General features: G+C 36.7%; 3 protein-coding genes across 11 annotated transcripts in view; 2 read left to right on the forward strand and 1 right to left on the reverse strand.

The window, feature by feature from the left end:
• The window catches only part of LOC135168846 (zeta-sarcoglycan), a 165,996-nt gene that overhangs the window by 37,651 nt on the left and 108,401 nt on the right, over positions 1 to 19,944 (forward strand). For all 4 annotated transcript variants that reach the window (XM_064133435.1, XM_064133436.1, XM_064133432.1 and 1 more), the window contains one exon: positions 208 to 249. In XM_064133435.1, coding sequence (XP_063989505.1) covers positions 208 to 249 — 42 coding nt within the window. The remainder of the gene's footprint in view (positions 1 to 207; positions 250 to 19,944) is intronic.
• Positions 1 to 19,944, reverse strand: part of LOC135168810 (GAS2-like protein pickled eggs) — a 215,368-nt gene that overhangs the window by 24,131 nt on the left and 171,293 nt on the right. For all 4 annotated transcript variants that reach the window (XM_064133349.1, XM_064133351.1, XM_064133352.1 and 1 more), the window contains one exon: positions 15,954 to 16,139. In XM_064133349.1, the coding sequence (XP_063989419.1) occupies positions 15,954 to 16,139 (186 nt within the window). The remainder of the gene's footprint in view (positions 1 to 15,953; positions 16,140 to 19,944) is intronic.
• Positions 8,703 to 11,217, forward strand: LOC135168876 (uncharacterized). Of its 3 annotated transcripts, XR_010300106.1 has the most exons (5): positions 8,704 to 9,015; positions 9,136 to 9,304; positions 9,821 to 10,083; positions 10,268 to 10,392; positions 10,639 to 10,654. XR_010300106.1 is itself a non-coding variant. In XM_064133481.1 (4 exons), exons 1-4 carry the CDS (start codon positions 8,945 to 8,947, stop codon positions 10,643 to 10,645), a joined length of 510 nt encoding a protein of 169 aa, XP_063989551.1. In that variant the 5' UTR covers positions 8,703 to 8,944; the 3' UTR covers positions 10,646 to 11,217. The 3 variants fall into 3 exon arrangements, 2 of the variants coding, with proteins under 2 accessions (XP_063989551.1, XP_063989550.1); XM_064133481.1 differs by lacking the exon at positions 10,268 to 10,392 and having other exon boundaries at positions 8,703 to 9,015; positions 10,639 to 11,217; XM_064133480.1 differs by lacking the exon at positions 10,639 to 10,654 and having other exon boundaries at positions 10,268 to 10,606.

Genomic DNA, 19,944 nt, shown 5'->3' on the forward strand with positions numbered 1-19,944 from the left:
AAAAAAAATATTTTTAATTATTAATATTAATATGATTGACTATGAATAGTTAACTGAAAAATCAGGTGATTAAAAATGGCGGAATAATACTCCTAAATTCATCTCATTTGTCTCCTCATGTCTCTGATGATTGGAAATACAATTTTACGATTATAATTTTATTTTTATTGATCATTAACCAGAATTTGTTTTTTTTTTTAATTGCAGATGGAGCTCAGAAGCCCTCCAATTCATCGATGCCCGTCACCGGTGAGTCATATTATTTATTTATCATTAATTTTAGGATATATTTTGTTACCACCCCGACGAAGTCGAGACGTATTCATCCGTCGTCTCCAAAATAATTAATAGCCGGCGTCCGACTGTTTTAGCTCACTCGTTAGTATGAATAAGCCCCCCCAGTAAAGAGAAATTGTACCTATAAAATCATCAGAAACACATCCAAGCGAGGAGAAGTGAACCGAATGCGAAGATTTTAGCGAAATTACCGAATCGTAAAAAAATAAAAGCCGATGATGGAGATGGTGGTGCGGAATATGTTTGTCAGGTGTACGTTGGCATGTAATAACTTGATTTTAATTGCAAATTTCCACCGACAGACGATCGGTGGAACTGAGTATTTCGTTCGAGTGAGGAGAGAGAAACGAAAAAGTCGTGGAAAAAAAATGGGTATTTGGGCAAGATATGGACCTGGGGTTTAATTCATTAGCTTTTTTTTGTTTTAATTCAACGAAATGCTTCGGTCCTGTACTTTTGAGCCTCGATAATTATTGCCTCTTGATTGATATTCCGTTCGCGAAGTTGCTTCAGCAAATTTGAGATTCTCCTTCTATAGGTATCCAACGACGCACATGTGTCTCAATTCGTTGTTCCCGGAATTTCTTTGACCTTTTGATTATCTAAGAGGTGGATTATTATTATGTTGGAATTACCCTGCGTCCATAATTTTTTTTTTCCATTTTGTGGAATTGGTGTAAGCCTATTGTTTAAAAATAATAACTGGTAGCACAAAGAACCGAAGATTTATGGAAAAAAACAATCAATGAGGATAGGAATATTTTTTCAGTTATTTAAATTTATTTTTTCCCACTACAACTACACTTTCAAGAACTCGACACAAGTTTATTCATACTCCTTGAAATTCCAAGAAGACTCCCCCGAAAAATAATGTTGGACCGGTTTTAGTTTTCCCATAAGCAAACATCCAATTTCCCCCCCACACCCCCCTACCACCATTTCTCAGCATGTTGTCATATTTGTTGAATGAACTACAACCGATCGTTGACTCTCAATCCCTTCGTCACTGTGTGCATATCATACGTGGGTGCCATGAGACTAGTGCCGACCACACAAACACAGTTGACGATATTTCGATGTTCCACGCCTCATATCCGGACAGTGTGTACGCATGGAGGAGGAGGAGCCCCCAGACAACCCCGTGTATATCTTGTTGAACATCCGGTTGTGCTTCATCCAGTAGCTTTTATGTTACTCTTGAAATGAACGAGAGAAGACCGAGTGTCTTATCGAACATTGAGTGAGTAATCACTCTGACATATTCTCAATTTCAAAGTGACTGACGGAGGAGAAAATAAAAATTTTCATTTTGAAGTACGTCAAGAGGCCTTTTCCGTCTCTGGTTGATCCCGACAAGTTGGTGACGTTGAATTTTTTTTTTTCAACGGGTGCATCATTGACGTTGAATAAAAAATATAGAAAATAGGGATTTTTTAGGAATAGATCGATAAAGTTCTAGCGCTCAGACTCAAATAATTCTAGAAAAAATTAACGACGATGCGAGAATTATTTTTTTGATTTCTCAAATTGCATTTTCAGTCAGTGAAAAATTATTCTCCGGTTAAAATTTCATTAAATTGACCGTGAAATATGAAATTTCATGATTATTTCCCCGAATCAAAGTCCCTGTCGTCGCTCTCTTGAAAATCACCGACCTATTATTTCACTTCCTGTCATTAAAAAACTAGAAAAACAAAAAGAATGTCCTTACTCAACAGATAATTATCACTCAATTTCCGCTAAACACCTCATATTCTCCACTATCTCAACGATAATGTGTGATAATTAACGATCCCAACGCCCCGTGTAACAACCGTAAAGGCATAAACGAGCTCCTCACAGCAATCACTTTCATTTTTATTCCCCGTCTGAAAAGTACATAAACACATGTGGCTAACCGCGGTTGAGAGACGCTGCAGCAAATGAGAGACCCCACATATGAATATAATCTGCAATGGTAGGGAGGGAAGGGATTCGACGACAGGATGTAACATAATGTGGCCTGTGACCCCTCTGGTGTCATCGTGCACAACGACAAATGACTCTTGATGAAAATGGCCCTTGCATATTCGAAAATATTAAATTGCTCACCATCTCCGCATCTCCCTAGAGTTCAATCTGAATAAAAATTCCTAAACCCCGGCAGATGTTGATGAGGGTGAAAAAAAGAAAAATCCGAGTGCAAAAAATCTAATCTGTTGAAACGTTCATGAAAAAAAAAAAATTGATAACCCCACGGGATATTTTGTTACATTCGTATGAAAGTCAATAAACCCATCTGGCCGAATCAAAGTTGTGGACAATTGCGTCATTGAAACTTGAACCAAATTCTCCCTCTCTGGGGGCTGTGGGGTGGTGATTCAAAATTACCTCGGTTGTCAAATGGAAGTTTATATTGCACCCTGGGGCTTAAGTTTATCCGGATGAATGATAATCTATGGCACACAGTGGAGGGGTTGTTCAGCCACAATGTGGCATCCCTTAAATGTCAATGTGATGGGAGTAAACAAAGCTGAATCCATTGGTTGTGCACACAATTTTTGGGGAACAAAGAGAACTGTTTATGTTGGAGATGAACTGATACGTCTGAGTTGACTGCGGGAAATCAGTTGGTCCTGTCTGATTGTTGAATAAAATTGTGGGTTGAAAAGGGGGAGGGGGAGGAGGCTTCGATAGAATTCTTCTGCTCTATTCTTTGATTTTTGGATTTTTGAATCACTCCGCCACAAAGTCAATAGACCATTTGATTTTTTAATGACTCGAGTTGTCAGAATTTCAGCGGAAATAAAATGGAATTTTTGAACATCTGACGAGGAACTTTTTACCATCGATATTTCCATTTAAATGATCTCCACAATTTGACGAACAATGGGCCCTCTATTTTGGGAAACCCATCACGACTAGTCAACGTGAATAATCCCTCACCACTGAATTGATATCACTCAGATACACCTTCGTTGAAACAGCTGATAATTGTTATGCTATACCGGTGTAACCAATCTCTTCGCCGCAGGTGTCTCATGAATCATTACAATTTTCCGATGCTTGAGTCACGGATGTTTCTTCAGTATCGTAATATTTAACGGCTTGTGTACACCTAACCCCGCTGGATAAGACCAAAGACCCCGCGGAAAATATAACAATGCACACGTACGATGAAACCGTTAGGTCTTGACAATGCGAGTGAAACACCTAGTTCTTGGTGAATAAAAATGGGGGGTATAGATGGGGATTGATCGCTGTATAGTTACTTGAGAATAACATCGTGACAATAACCTTTGACCTGAGCCGAAGTACCGATAGATCCTCATAATTATTTTTCATAATTATTTTTATTATGATGTGCTCAACAGACTAGAGTTCTCTAAAATATTTTTTTTTTCACTCACTCATCGGAAGAATACAAACAATAAAAAAATTATTGATATATGAATAATGGTAATATCGCACGAGAAGTTGACATTTCGAAATCAATAGAATCAAATCTATTCTTTTCAATTTTCCCATTCAAAGAAGTGATAAATGAAGCCATCGAATCGAATTTCACACAAAGGGCCCTACGCCACCCGTCACAACGGCCACAACCGCATAAAAGAGGACAATGGCGTATGTCTAGAAGGTGTGTCTAAAAACTACTTTACACATCCACTCCAGCCCCCCTCCCCCCTTCCCCCCCCCTCTTTCGCAGTGAAGGATTTTCGACATGTGTGATAGCTCCTCCGGAATGTCCGCCGCATCCGGAGATTTTTATGAGAAGCTTTTAATCCTCACGAGTTTTTTTTTAGGGTCTAAAGAAATATGAGGTTGTTGTACATCGACCGAAATGGAGGGTTGCGTTGTATTATATTATATCGCTACATTCAGACTCTGTTAGCTTCTACTTCTCTTTCATATTTGAATTTATGTAGACGTGTGTTCTTGACCGGCGCCTGATTGTTTACTCAACCGGAGTCTTCTTCTATTCAATTCTCCTCAATCCTTGGTCCTCTCATAAAAAATGATCAATTATTTTTTTAGACCAGCACAGACTTGAATCGCGCGAGGGAAAATTATCGTTTGATCTGAAAAAAGTCTGGGACTTGTGCGTAATTACGATGGGGTAATTTTTTATTAAATATTATTTTCGGTGTAATTAACTGTCTGTGAAATGTCAATTACTCTCCTCCTCTTCCCCCCTCTCCCCCGAAAGCAAAAGTGATGCTCTCAAAGTCCACTTTCTTTATTTCTGATTCGATTTCACCACTCGATTTTCCCCCCCCAAAAGAGCACTTCGGCTGTTACTTTTACCCTGATCACCCCAGGAGATCCCTCTAACAACATCCAAATACCCTCTATTTTTGTCACATCGTACAAGTTTTTCCCTGCACACCGGGTGCATACCAGTTTATATATTTAGAAAATACGAAGGGTGAAAGACTGTCCCCACGTGTTGGTCTCACAGTGTCTGCAGACAGGCTCCATTCACATAACGACCGAGAGAACGACAACACAGTGAAAACGAAATGCATAAAGGGTAGACAACGAGTTGGAGAGACGTCTAGTGTTCAAGTTTCTTTCCCGAGCTTAAACACCATTTCCTCTTTCATCCCTCGGAATTTTCCTCTACATTATTTTTTTCTCACTGTTAACGAGGGGTCGATGAACTAAACTACTGCTCCAAAATGAGTCTTGTTTACAAACAAATGGACTCTTTCGAGTTCTCATGACTTGAAGATCGTCGTTCGAAGAATTTTATTTTTTAATGGAATGGAATGGAATTATGGAATGTTATCAGTATTTTATCAATTTCCTGGTCAATGTCTGGTCAATGTCGAGGTCCAAATCACATGAACTCCAGATTAAAATTTACATTAAAAAAATTATGGTAAAATTCTTAAATTCAGATAAACTCTTTGTTCTCTTCTTCTATTTGTTTTATTTCGACAGTTTGAGCGTTCCATGGGGTTATGCAAATATATGTATCAACTCCATCTGTGCAGTATGAATTTTTTCAGTCTCAATCACATGTTTGCCATGCACGGAAGATATCATTAGACACTAGATAGACAGCATTGCATTGCCAGTTGCGATAAGCATTTTGTGGATTATATAAATCGACGACAACGAACGAGAAGTTGTCCCGTGAGTGCGCTGTACAGATCGGGATCTGTTCAATGTGTCATAAAGTCACAATATTATGAGTGAGGAAATGCGAATGAAGTGCGTAAGATAGAGACTTGGGACTTGAATTGATTGTATCAATTCATTATTCTTCTCGAGAGGTTGAAATACGTTGCATTTGAAATTATCGTGTTTACGTTTTCATGATGATGGGACAATGGGTGCATTCACCGGTTGCATTTCTCAATACCTTGAGAATATGATTCGTCATTTTGTTGGGTGGATGGGTCGATCTGCAGCGATCGCTGCATAACGGAGTTGCGCAGTAATTTTCAGAGACAAACAATTAATTGTTTCACGACGTTTGTTGCATATGTTCTTGTTAACCCCACACAGAGAGAAAATATTTAAAAAATTACGGAGCTTTTACTCAACTGGGGGAATTCAGTTTCGAAATTACTAGAAAATTTTGTAGAATAAATTAAGATGTATTTTCTTGCTTTGTAGATTTTTCCCAAAATAATTTTTGGTGAAGAAATGAGTCTCCAATGAAAGCGAAATAGATAAAACTAGGAAAATATTTCAGTAGTGGGGTAAAACAGGCATAGAACTTGAATATCCTTAAATGTCGACATTCAGATTAATCATATTCAACCTTTAAAAGGCCTCAACATCACCATTTTCAATTTACCATAAAAAATAGCCTCGAGATATACCCGGGAATGAAAAAAAAATATTAATGAGTATTTCCACAAAACAAATTATAACTTGTGTTTCATGCATCGATTGCCCTGGAATTTTCTCAATCAATTGTAAACAAGTGTTGAACATTGCACGGAAAATTCCTAATTAGGACATTCATAACACGAATCTACTCCATTTGACACAGAACATGACATCTAATCCCGCAAATACGCAATATGCAGATTTCGCTTTAATCATGAATATAAATTGTCAGACAGGGGTTTTAATGCCTCGAGTGCTGCGCACTGTTATCTCAACAGAAATAAAATATATTTTTTTCACACTACACGACATAACGTTGATTGAAATCACATTATTATGTGGCTTCACATCTCGAAATGGAGTTGAGGAATAAATTAGAATGAGCTTCATGGAAAAAATGCTAATGACAAGATGTTGAATTTTTGAATAAAAAAAGAGCTCTCACGAGCGGTTGGGTTAAGTCAGCCGCATCTAATTCTCGACATGTGTTAGCTGATATGACTCTATCCGATAGACACAACTCTATTCTGTGCACGATGAGTGTTTCCTTGACAGGCGGTAGAAGGTACGCTGAGGAAAGCTAAACGAGCTGAATCGAGTAATGTATTTTATTTTTCGTTCAGTGAATGATTGAAAATTAATTAGAGAGTTGATTCCACTGATTAGAATTGGGTTCGAGGCTTCTAATGCTGTTGTTTATTCCGAGATTGTTAAATGTTGACAGTGACTGCACCTTTCGGAGTCTGTCAAACGAATAATTTCAAGGAATTTTCTAAATGTACTACAATCACCAATCTAATTACTAATTAAATTTAGTAATTGAGACGCAGTTTGCTTCCTGCCTGTCACAAAATATTTATGACGCGTCATCGATGAGCGAAATGGAAATTCCATAATTTTTACTTGATATTTCTCTCCTTCTGGGAAAAGAAATTTATTTCTCTGTGAAATTGTTAAGTCTGGGGATTCTTCATCGGCTTTTTTCAGTCAATTTATATTCATTCAGTCGTGAGGATTTCACCCGTAAGTTATTTCGTTATGAAAGCCCAGTTACGACTGCTCGCGAGGACAAAACATCGTTAAATTGAATGATCCTATTTTCCACGAAACAACAATTATCATAAATCCAGCCAATAACCGAGTCATTTTATAGCATATCCTTCTCTCCGTTGAAATCACTAACTGGGTTTAATTCTGTAAATAGCACGGAGTTATCACATTGTCGCCCGACGGAATAATAAACAATTTTCGTATCAATGAAAGTACACACATGGAATTTATAACGGTGGCAGTGGAATACAGTCTGAATGGACAATCGTAAATTCCAATTGTGGGGAATGCCCAGAGGGCATGGCAAGGAGACGACACCAATAGCGGTTAATTAACAACAATATAAGTCGAGATAATGGGAAGACCTAAGGCGAGGAGATGGTTTGGCTTCTAGGAAATTCTGGGGTTTCACAATTTTTTTTTATTACTTTTTTTTTATTCGCGACACATGGAGTAATTGTCGTGATGTTGATTTGTAACACTTTTGGGTTGTCCTCTTGATATTATCTGATGTCGACAGGGGGAGATGCCTTAATTAGTCAGAGATTAATCAATTGGGAGATAACAATTGAATAATAATTAATTGAATTTTTTATTTCTTTCATTTTTAATATTTAATTCATTTTCAATATTTGATTCATAATGTTAAATTATAAATTGTTGGGAGGTGATTGATGGTGAATCAAATTTTGAGTGATTTCAATTTTTCAATATTTGGACAAGGAATTAATATTGATGTGTCAGTCATAGGGATAATGATGCAGTGATGGATTGGATTCAATGTTTCTACGAATGCCTGGTTAATCATCAATCATCAAAGAAAATTTAATTATGACTTAGATTTCCTCTTTGATTGATATTGAGGTTAAATTCTGTTAGAAAAATAGTGATCAGTGGCACTCAGGGGTCTCCATAAATATCAAGATCATTAAAGTCTTATTTATCATCATTTATCACTATGAGATTGACGATTGCCCTAATATTTGGTGCCTTGAACTTGTCGCACATGTGCAACATGTAAAAATACATTTTTTTCTGCAACGAAAGGCATTTGATTTAAAATTTTTTTAGCCCATCAAATTAAATAAATGATATGGATATTTTTTCAACTCGTAATTGCACAACAAACAATTTGGGTTTGGAGTAACACTGTTCATCATTTAAATGATAATTTCGCCATCAACTCTATTCGAAAAATTATTGGATCTTCAAATTCGTCTGCGGTAAATGATAAAAGTCAAAGAATAATTTATATATCTCCTTTTATCGCTCAAAGAGTTGAATTCTATTTGAAAAACATTAATCAGTGACGCTTGCTTTTGGCATTATATCACCGGTTATTGGCCTTATACGGGGAATGCCCTCGAGCCGCTGATATTTGTCATTTATGACGACGTTGGAAGGCTACAATACATTCTCCATTCATCCAAAAACATCCCGAGGTCGTTTTTTCATATGTTCGCGGGTTGCAAAAATACAGGGGATGAGAGTGACGTCTCTGGATCTCACCCAAGTAAATAAATAAAATCACTGATTGTTGGCGATCCTATTATAAAAAGGAGACCCGTGTACAGATCGATATCGATATTTCTCGAAGAAATATCTCGAAAATGCGTAAGCGTAAGACAGAAACCGAAGCGACATCTGTCGATTATATTAGTCGCACATTGGGCTGGAACAAATGAACCGGTAAAAACCATCACATTTGGCAACGTGTTTGAGTGTTTTTATCCTATTATAAAAAGGAGATAATTTATAATCGTGAAACATCATGACATCTCCACCTATTAAATATACGACCAACAGAGCCATTGATCATTTCAATGTTGCAGCTACACTCATGTAAGTATTCCTATTATTATTTTTAAAAAATGAACATATTTCAAAAATTTATTATGCATTCAATCATCATAACCTATCATTGACACGTGTTCGGAGAGTAATTTCATTTTTTTTTCTTAGGAAAATCATCGGCTACGTCGACAGCATTGAAGACCTGAGAGAGTTGCCAAAGTCTCCATCTAAGTGGATTTACAAGTGCATTTTAAATAACAATGATGGCAGAAGGGTTCGCATACTTTGCTCGGGGGATGATGCTCTCAAATACAAGGATGAGATCAAGATGTATCAGGTACAGGTGATTTCCATTCAAAAAGAAAAAAAGTGAAATTGTCACATATAATACCACAAGAGTGGTAGGGAACCTAGAGGGAAATACTCGATAATGTTGAAGATCGAGTGGTATTCAGGAGATTATTTTTCCTATCCAAATTTCGGCAAAGAGAATTGTGCCATGAAATGAAGAGAGGTTTATTTGGTTAAGTTATCGTTTGTTTTTTTTATATATAGCCTACCGGCAGAATTATGAAAAAATTATCGCATATAATACCACAAGAGCTCCGAAATTATCGAATATTTCCCGATAGGTTCGTTGCAAACAAATGAACGTAAGAACGTACGTTATTTATTTGTAGGGAACCTTGAGGGAAAAAAAATATCAACGAATAAATAACATAAATGCTCAGTTCAGTTTTCTAGGTCAGTTTTCTGTTTTGGAAACAAAATGAATATCTATATGAATATCTATGCGAATATCTGAATGAATATCTATGAGAATATATGAAAAATTTGAAATTTTACTTTTTAGATAATAAAAATCACTGGAGGGATTATTAAAGCGGCCAATCCACAGTATCGGCGATCAACGGACACTGTGAGCGACAAAGAATTTCAATTTGCACGTAGGAGCACTTTCGACATCTTTGGCACATTTAACATTACGAATGGAGCTGACAATGGAAGGTCGAAGGTCATCTCATATAAAAAATTGAGATGGAGAACGTTTGTGCTGCTCGCGGGCCAGTCCAGATCACTGGATGGCTCAAAGAGCCATTCAGAAGCATTACCACGGTAAGTGGTTCGAGTTATGGATCTGGCATGTTTTGCACAAGGGTCCATCGCATGACCATTCACGTGGTAACATACATCCCGAGAGAAGATTTGATCGAGGGAATCAAAATGACCATTAAAGGTCGAGTTGATTGTCGTGGGGATGGTTTTGTTCTGAATATTAACAGCATGGATGACATTGCAGTCCTGACTGAGGATGTAGCCCTCAATGAAGATGAGTTGGATGATGCTGTCGAAGCACCTCCTCTCATTCTCAAACGAGGGGCAGCTGAATCTGCATCTGGAGAGGCGATGGACGTCGCGAATAAGGTACTTTTTTTTATTAATGGTTATGGTTATCCAAATTTAATTACTTTTAATTTTTCACTATTCTCCCTTCAATGCAAGAGAATATTGCAATATTTTCATCTAATGTTGGCTTAGTTTCAAGCAGAATTCAGTATAATATTTTCATTAGAACATTAATAAAAAAAATTTTCTATGGAAATATAAATGAAAATGCATTGAATCATTCATTAAACAGTTATTAAGAACAGATAATCTTTTTTGTTTCAGAAACTGAAAGCTGAATAGCTTTAATGACGTGCTATTTACTCTGGAAGTTCAATTGCAAAATTGAAAATTTTTTCTATAACAAGTTCTAGACTGTTATTTTTTCACACAAAAATTGAGTTCTATAACAAGTTTAACACTGTTATTTTTTTACGCAAAAATTTAATTCTATAACAAGTTTAATACTGTTATTTTTTTACACAAAAATGAAACATTGACAAGCTTGAGCTCTTTAAGAATCTGATTTTTTACTTTTAAAGACTGCCAACTTCATAGCAGTAAGGTTAATACTCATTTAGCTTTAACAACCAAAACAGATGGAATTATAATAATCTATTCATGAACATTAGTATTTATTCAGAATTTATTTCAATATATGGCCCTGTTTTTGAAGAAAAAGTATTACTAAACATTTGTATTTTTTATATATAACAGAGAAAACTGAAGACTAATTAATTTTATGATTAAAGTAGATAAAGCTCTCCGGAATCACAGATAAGTGATACAAAGGATGTATTCATGTTAATGTTTGTTCATATTTCTTAACATATGTTGTAATGTCAATTATAATTGTTGGAACATTATTTTTGTTTTCATTTCAAAATCCGTCCCACTCCTGTAAATGTTTATTGAACGCAAGTGGCATAGATTTGGAGTTAATGGTTTCATTAATAAAAATTTAAAACGCGATTTTTTTGCAGACATTCAGTTTGAACCTTCCCTACGGTTGTAAGTCGCAGGTATACACCTTGGTGCGGCAACAATGTCTCCTGCACTACTACTCACGAAAAAAAATTCGCAAGCAGCAATGTTCTTGGTTATGTGAAGGGAATAAATAATCTCAATCGCATAATTTGATGTTCACAAATAATTAGAAAATCTTTAATTATTAGATTAGATTATTATGAGACTAAGAACGCCCTCTTCCTGACTTGACTGATTGCTGTCGCTATTATAACTAAATCTCGAATTTGCGGAAATGTTCTCGATTCTGTATACCGTATGCTGCCTCGCACTGTATAGTATATGCAATCTTAGAGCAATCGAAATATATTAAGATTTTCCCAATTGTCTTTTTCCATGAGTTTTAATTTTAACTTCGAAGATAGAATAAGAGCATTCATTTTCTAGAGTTTTCAATTCTTATGATTTGGAAAAGATGGCGCGTGCGTAGCACGCGCGGACGATCTCGTACAAATAAAAAAGGTGTGGAGCTCTGATTTACAACTTCTTCCCTTCTCATGAAAATAAATCATAAACGAAATCAAAACTTCTTTTCTCCCCACATCAGTGACATGTCGATATTCATCTTCGCGTAGACTCTGGTGTGAATGGTATTGTATAAACAATAAAATCAGAACTCGTATAAATAATCACAGATGGTAAAAAATATTGTGCGTTGCTTTTTTCACAGCGCAAATGTAACGAGTCATCATTCCGTAAATCACTCGGACGGAAACAAATTGCGAATCTTCGTTTACGAGATCGTAAACGGGGACCTCCATACACTCGTGTTTCTCTCTTTCGAGACAACACCCTCAGTTGCTTAAGGACTTGTGGTCTGTCGATTGGAATATTCATTGACGTATTCCTTCCGGGGTTCACTGTGTGTGAGTTTTTATTATAGCTTTTTTATTGTTTTATTATTGGTTTAACTTGTACATAGGGAATAGGAAATGTGCCTTATGAGAAGAGTATTTTAGAAGGGTATTAATTTATGTTAATTACTCATTGAACATTTTTATTCCATTTTTTTTCTATTCATTAGTCAGTGGGAATTTTTTTGAATTTTCAGTCGCAATATCATTTGAATTCTCGATGTAGGATTTCTCATGACTTTCATTTTGAAAAAAATGATAAAAAAATTCTTAGCGTATATTCTCTTCACTCGATATTGCATTGGCTCTCGCTTGTTATTATCCACCTGAGTGTACGACCCTGAGACTATCGCATACGGCTGTAAACCCTCGTCTCTTTGTATCCAAAAAACATTTTCACGGTGGTAAATTATTATTGACATTCATAAATGTCTGGCCTGGAGACGAAGGAACAGGAGAGAAATATAAAGAATATATTTTCTTTTATTTTAAACATTTTTTACCCACTACTCACTGGGGACTTTCTCCATGAGTGGCCACTCGTCTTTTTCGCTTATCGTCTACCTACTCTAAATATCTCACTGGCGTGAATTTATACAGTTTGTCTTGGGAGTTTTGGACAATACACACAATCAAGGGAACACATGAACGCTACGAGAAAACTTGAAATACACGGGATTATGTGCGCGTGCGTCTTGCTCTCTTCTGTTGGTGAATTGTACAGTGGTGGATGCTAAAGCACGCGAATCATCGGGAATGGCTATAAATTTGTACTGAGTTATTGCCGATGGTATGCCAGCAGTGGAAGCCACGGGTTTCACACTTTCGCGTGACTTTTCAGTTGTATTGGTTTGATATGTCACTAATTTTATGGTGACTAGCATCAGGAAATGAAGCGACGTGAGAAGGAAATTGAAGAGTTGAGAAAAAATTAATGCAGAGGAAAATAATGAATTTAAATTCACCGCGAAATTCAGATTATCTCATTGATTTGCCTGTCCATAAGTGCAGGTCTTAACAAGTTAATTTAAATAATCACAGAACATGAACAAGTTCATAATAAAATAGTTGTTTAATTCGAGCTGAATTAAAATAGTGCTGGGCTTTGATAATTAATGGAGCAAACCAGGTCGGCTTTTTTTAACCTGTCAGCACGCATGCTCCGTAAGGGTGCGATGAGAGAATCCCTCATCCATCAGGTTTTCAGGGGGAGAATTTTCCAGGGAAAAAATTGTCTCTCGTTTTCAGCCCTGACCTATAGGGGATTCTAACGGATCAGTTACTTTCTCAGCCCCATTTCACATTAAGTCTACGAATATTTTACAATTAATTTTAAATGACGCAATCTCGGTAAAATAATTCAGGGAAATTAGAGTTTCCTAAACTCTCTAAAAAATGTTGAATTATCACCTCCAAAAATTCTCAAAAAATCATAAAAACATATGACAATAAAATGGGCAAAAATTTCAGCCCTAAAATGAAGTTTATTCCTTCTGAGATACGTTTTCCGGACTTAAATGGCCCCTCAGCTGATTATTCACGTTGACATACGAAACAAGACGAAAGAAGACATATGGAATGGTACTCGAGGAAGTAGTCACGTACTTAGTGTGTTTGAGGGGCCGAAAGGGCGAGAGGGGGAGAAATATAATAAACGTGGGATAAACGCATCCGGTTTGCGCATACATTATTTCCAACTAAGCGGTGAAGAGTTTTCAGGTCTTGTCGGTGAGGCCGCGATGAATGACGCTCGTTTGGTAAATTCAAACGACGTCGGCTCTTCGTCGTAGATCAGTGAAAGTCAGCTGCCTTACAGGCCAGGTATACTGTGTAACAAATTCACCGTGCACTCTGTATACTCAAATGACCTCGTCGTACCTAGGATAATCATGCAGTCGTTACAGACACAGGAGGGAAATAATGTCGCTGGATAGTCTTGTGGGGGCCTACTCAATAAGCTTGTTACGCACAAACCCGTCTATTCTGGTTACACTGGTTATGGGACTATATGGGTGCAGCGGGACTATTTATTCTTTTTGTTTATGTTTTTTTAAATTCAATCCTACCACCCACGGGTCGCACAAATGCGAGCAGCTGTGTCATTCAATTATTTCAAATATTGATGAATTATCTGGTGCAATTTGTCAATAGATGGGGAGATAGAAAAATTGACTGACTTAATAATCCAGAACTGGTGGTGTCTAGGTAGGGGAGGGTATTCTGCGAATGTGTCGGAGGGGGATGAGTCTGGAAGGAAATTTCTAAGAGAGGAATTTACACAGAAAAATATTGGGGTTTTAGATATTTTTAATAAATTGAAGGTACTCCATAAATGACACATAAAAGTGAATTTCGAGTGTATGCAACATCGTACCATGAAAAAGGTAAAAACATTTTGGAGTGCTTCCCTACTCCCGTGCGATTGGCTCTTGAGTCTCGCGACAATAACAGCTCTTGTGTCAAATTAAACATTACAGTCACGTATTCCACGGTAGATTTCCTTCTGGGTGTCGAATACACACGCATCCCGCTTCCTCCGTTGACTCGGATACCTTTAACGTGAACGCACGCATGCACGCACGCGTACTCCTTCACACAAGAACCCCCCGAGTTCGTTATCCTTATACAAGTTTGGTTTCTACCACTGTATTCTGAGTACATACATGCGAGTACAATGGGTGAAGAGTCAAGAATCTTGGAGAGCTTAACAGTAAATAATTCAAATAGCCTCGTAGAGTCTCTCTCCGGAGGGTTGCGGGAGTGAAGCGTCAGAAGAGATATATATACATACATGTATATATAAAAAAAAATAAAATGAAAGAAACGAATGGAAGAATGAAGAAGCGCTCGAGGGCCAGTACTGCGTTTACGTGCATTATTTTTCCCTACTATTTCTTTATTTTCGCTTGAGTGTAATATACGCAACGTTTGATCGTAAACCATCGGTCGCACTTGAGTTGTATGTGTGAGTACTTGCAGAGGCCACAGTATGCATCATTTAACGGTACAAACCCGCTTAGGACCATCTTCTTGGTTTACTTCTGCCGTTTAATGTATTTTTAACAATTATTTATGGCCGGAAGTCACGGGGGTGATTCATTATATTTTAGAATATTCTGAAAAAGGAAGGGAATTCGATGGAATAGATGAGAAATTAATATGACAGCGTGTCACTATTAAAATTACAACATTTTTCCAATAATAAATTTTGTGTTATTGCACCGCATTGGATTGCGGTACGGTGCAATGCTGAACGCAACCGCGACATCCATCCATCCGATAATATCAATAATCATAACTGCGAGACTCGCGAAATTACTAATGAAGTTGGCTTGAAAGTTCAATTGAATCGTGAGACAAAAATTTTCAGACCGTGAAATTTTCTGGAGACTTTCAATTAATATTTTTAATAATTCTCATGGAAAAATTAACCAAAAAAAAATATATAGGACATATATTACATATGTTTTTTATGTATAAATGGAATTAATTTTTTAAATGCAAATTGCAAAGCCCTTTTATATATTTATAAATTTTATGGAATCATTGAGGAATTTCGCGGAATTGTCAGCGAGATAATAAAAATCAATTAAAATAATATATTCATAAACACATCCGCTGACGTGTCAATATAAATTTAGTTGTCGAGGGAGAAAATGTACGTGCAATTGGGTGGATTGAATTGAAGCCATTGAAGAACATTATTGATAGGGCACTTACTTTGCAAAGGGTGACGCCAGTGTCAAGTCTGTCCATAAAATTGTCGAGGCTTATCCTCAGCTCGGGATAGAGGGCATTTAACCACTCAGCTAGATCCTCCTTCATTGCAATCAGGTACTCCTCCGAGGATTTGAATGGCCGGTAAGGCCGTGCTTCCAACAGCACCGACATCTTTCTCTGGGATTTCTGCAGCATAAATATTAATATTTTCTAGAAATATAGAAATATACAGAGATTCATTAGAAAATGACATCTGGCAATTTTCACGGGACATTAATGTCATTATAATCCGGGGAGGTGGGAAATAATGACCGGTTGGTGCCATCACTAAATACAATTCGTCTGACAGTGCCGACAGTTGAGTCTAATAAATTCTTTTCACGTGTTGGTACTGTAATAAATGATGGCGACAAACGAATAGCACATGCTGTATTTATCACTGGGTGGACAAGACCAAAGGAGAATGGGGAGTGATGTATTTTAGAATTTTCGCGAGTTATTCCCGGCGGGAAAGATGACGATAAGTTGATTGTTGCTGATATCACTGATGAGGTTGCTGAGTCATTTTTATTTGTCTCGGAATATTTAGCCGTCATCGATGGCCAACTATGGAGTCATAATGAAGAAGTAACGGTGGATTTATTATTTTTTTAGTCAATGATAATGAGGGGTCGAATAGGAAACATTCTTCGGGGTTTCGATGCTCAAAATGCGTTCGATAATTGTGAGAATTATCGCACCAAAAATATGATAAAAACGTTGATAACAAGATGCATGATCGATTTCAGTAGCCGATTGACTGAGGAACTCTTCGTGTTCAGTATTAAAATAATCTTATCTACCCCTTTGACCGGCCTACATCCTATCTAACGCACTCAACTGGTCGCGAGTAACGACAATGTGACAGTAATTAGATTAGCCAAGCAACATGCACCCGTATCTAGGGTTTTAGATCTACTGGGGACAGTTTAAGCTCGTTACGTTATGGAAAGAGTCGAAGACCCTGCGTTTCATACAGGTTTTATCTAATTTCATCAAATTATGTGAGTCTGTTATTAGATTACACTCTGATCTGCTCTCTGTGTTTTCACTCCCTTTATCGATAGCACTTGTGAAAGTTCCGGGTACGTGAAGCCTTACGGGGAGGGAGAGAGAGAGAGAGAAAAATACATTTGTTGTACGGAAAAATTATATGTTTCCCTGAAGAGATCTTTTGTCGTGTTGAATCAATTTTGTTATGAACCAAAAAGAAAGTTTCCACTAAAATATGATAATTTTCTTTGTGGTAATTGCGTTCGTGAGACGCTCATGTTTTTCTTGTTTGTCTAATGGGCATTTACAAATTCCATGGGAAATATTAATAATAATCAAACTTAAAGAAGGTGTCAAGAAACTAAAAATTATATTTGAATGAAAAAAAAATAAAAAAATCGTAAAGGAAACAATTGATAGTAAATTATTCAAGGGAAATAATTAATAATCAATTTTTATAATAATAAATTATCTTGAAAATGTCCAGCTATTGCATACCGCAAATGATTAACGATCAATTTGTAATACCGCGCGTGAATATGTGTATCAATTCCCGAATAATCGCGAAGAAACATCGAGAGGTGTCTCACGTATCATCAGATAAATTAATTGAGCCCGTAATTGCACATTCCCGTACGTACGCACTCAGCCTCCTCATGCATATTCGTTTCACTGTGTCTCGTATGAAATATAATCTACGGTTTTGTTAGTGCCGGCTGCGATGGGAAAGAGATGAGACGCGTGCGAAAGTGAATGCATTCATGAATGTAATACGATATCGATGGCATATCGCGGGGTGAATGTGGCACGGGTCGTGAATAGTGTTTGTAACGTGTTACCGGGTGTATCAGTATTGGGGATGACTCGGGGAGATCGGAAATTTCCCTTTTGAATAAATAATTTTGGTGAGATCAATAGAAAAAAATTAATCGAGATCTTTCCAGAAATAGAATTGTTTCATTAATGTTATTCTGTAAATATCTCTGGAACCATCAGAGACCCATCAAAATGGTTCAAATACAAAATGAAGCCCATGAAATTCTCTACAAAAATTATTCTGGAATATTTTTTTTTTCACCCCCTCATTTTGGAGATATGCACCCCCAATTTGTATTTCAATTTTGCTGCAGTGAATCTACTCACAATTTATCAACAAATCTATGCGAAGTATTTTGCAAATACTTTGAAAACTGTTGGGATGGGAAAAAAATGTTCCAAATAGAAATTATAGCCCATAAAATTATCTATAAAAAATGTCTTTTGATATTTTCCCCTAAAACCACCAGTGTCTGGGTAAATGCCCTTTAAATTATAACCCTGCACAGCTTTACTATTGACTCGGCTACGAGATAAATAAAAAACTCCTTGAAGATGAATAAAACCGAGGGGAAGTACCTCGATGCCAGGCCCTTGGCCGAGAGGTGTGTAATCTTTTGATTAGATTACGACTGAATTGATCTCAAGACCGATAAGACAAGTATAAATAATGTTTCTCGGGGGCAAGGCATGGAAAGTACTAAATAAATAAATCGCCTCGAGATAAAAAATAACTTCACATTCACATATTATATCTCCGTATGAGTTTTACATTCAGTGCAATCAGGATCGATCAGGGAGATCACAAGTCGTTGGTATTAAAAGGTTTAATACTCCGTGAATGGAATTACACGTGTGGATATTAAATGCCTTTTTCAAGGCGGGCAATGCGATATATCGGGGAAGAGGGGAAGTCATTTGTCTCTGTGTACGTTGTGCGAAGGCAGGAGTTGTTTACACATACGAAACTACACCGGTAGGGGCAGTACGGATCCCCCTCTTCGTCGAGAATATCTTGTGAATGAGCGCTCCCCCATTCACTTTTAAGTGGAGTCGAGACGCCATGAAAACTAGAAGCTTTTATTTGATTTTATCTCCCCGGTTTTGATGAATTTGTTTTGAAATATTCATAAATATGAGCGGATTTATACCCTTGAGCTTATTATAATTCTCATAGTGTTCAAAATAATAATTGAATAATTTGTTCAATTATTTTTCAATTCTCATCTTTCAACGTTTCCTGGAAGATTAAATAAAGAGAACTCATTTGTCTCAACGGTTTTTATGAAAATTCTCATTCATTTTGACTAGTTATTTGCACATAATGCGCTTGACGATAGCTGGATGATGCACACGACAATCTAGGCCAGCGCATCTCTATTATCTCATTCAGAATGAATCATGAGAAATTTTTCAGTCATTCCTCAACTGATTGTGAACTCCCCATTACACGTTATATTTGTTTTATTTATCATCATTATCCCGTCGCTGTGATTTTACGTCCTGATAAAAAAAAAACAGTGAGTATGTACTCCCAATCAGAACAGGACTACTGACCAGTACTTTGTCTTCCTGTCACCGAAGAATTTTGGAGCAAAACATTCTGCTTTTTACCTCCCGGAGTGTATTTAAACTGATACTTTTGTTTTCACTGGATTCAGTCAATGATAACTACAATCTATCGTCAACATGTAATCCCGAGGCGTCCCGACAGCCTATAATTTACTCTCCTTCCACATCTTCATTTCTTCATTCATTTTTTTTTGTGGATGAGATTTATATTATAATAATCTTGGATCAGTCTGACGTGCAACTGACATGCTTTTCCACCGATATTATTTCTTTGACTATTTTTCAGTCTCAAATCTCTTTATAAATAGAAACGTTGGGATTTTAAAATCACATTAACAGCGAATTTTTTTCGTAAACTGTTAAAAGACAATTTTTGCTGATTTAAAAAAATAATTTCACTGGATTGTTATGATAGAGATATTTTTGGGGGGAAACTGTTACAAGTGATTTGTTGATATGAACAAAATGCTCCTATTTTTATGAATTTTTTCGACATTAAGGAATAATGATGGACTTAGAAAGATTTAGCAAGTGGTACATAAGTAATTAGTGGAGTATTTGCAGTATTTAA

Source organism: Diachasmimorpha longicaudata, chromosome 13, assembly GCF_034640455.1.
Source record: "Diachasmimorpha longicaudata isolate KC_UGA_2023 chromosome 13, iyDiaLong2, whole genome shotgun sequence".
Classification (NCBI taxonomy): Eukaryota; Metazoa; Arthropoda; class Insecta; order Hymenoptera; family Braconidae; genus Diachasmimorpha; species Diachasmimorpha longicaudata.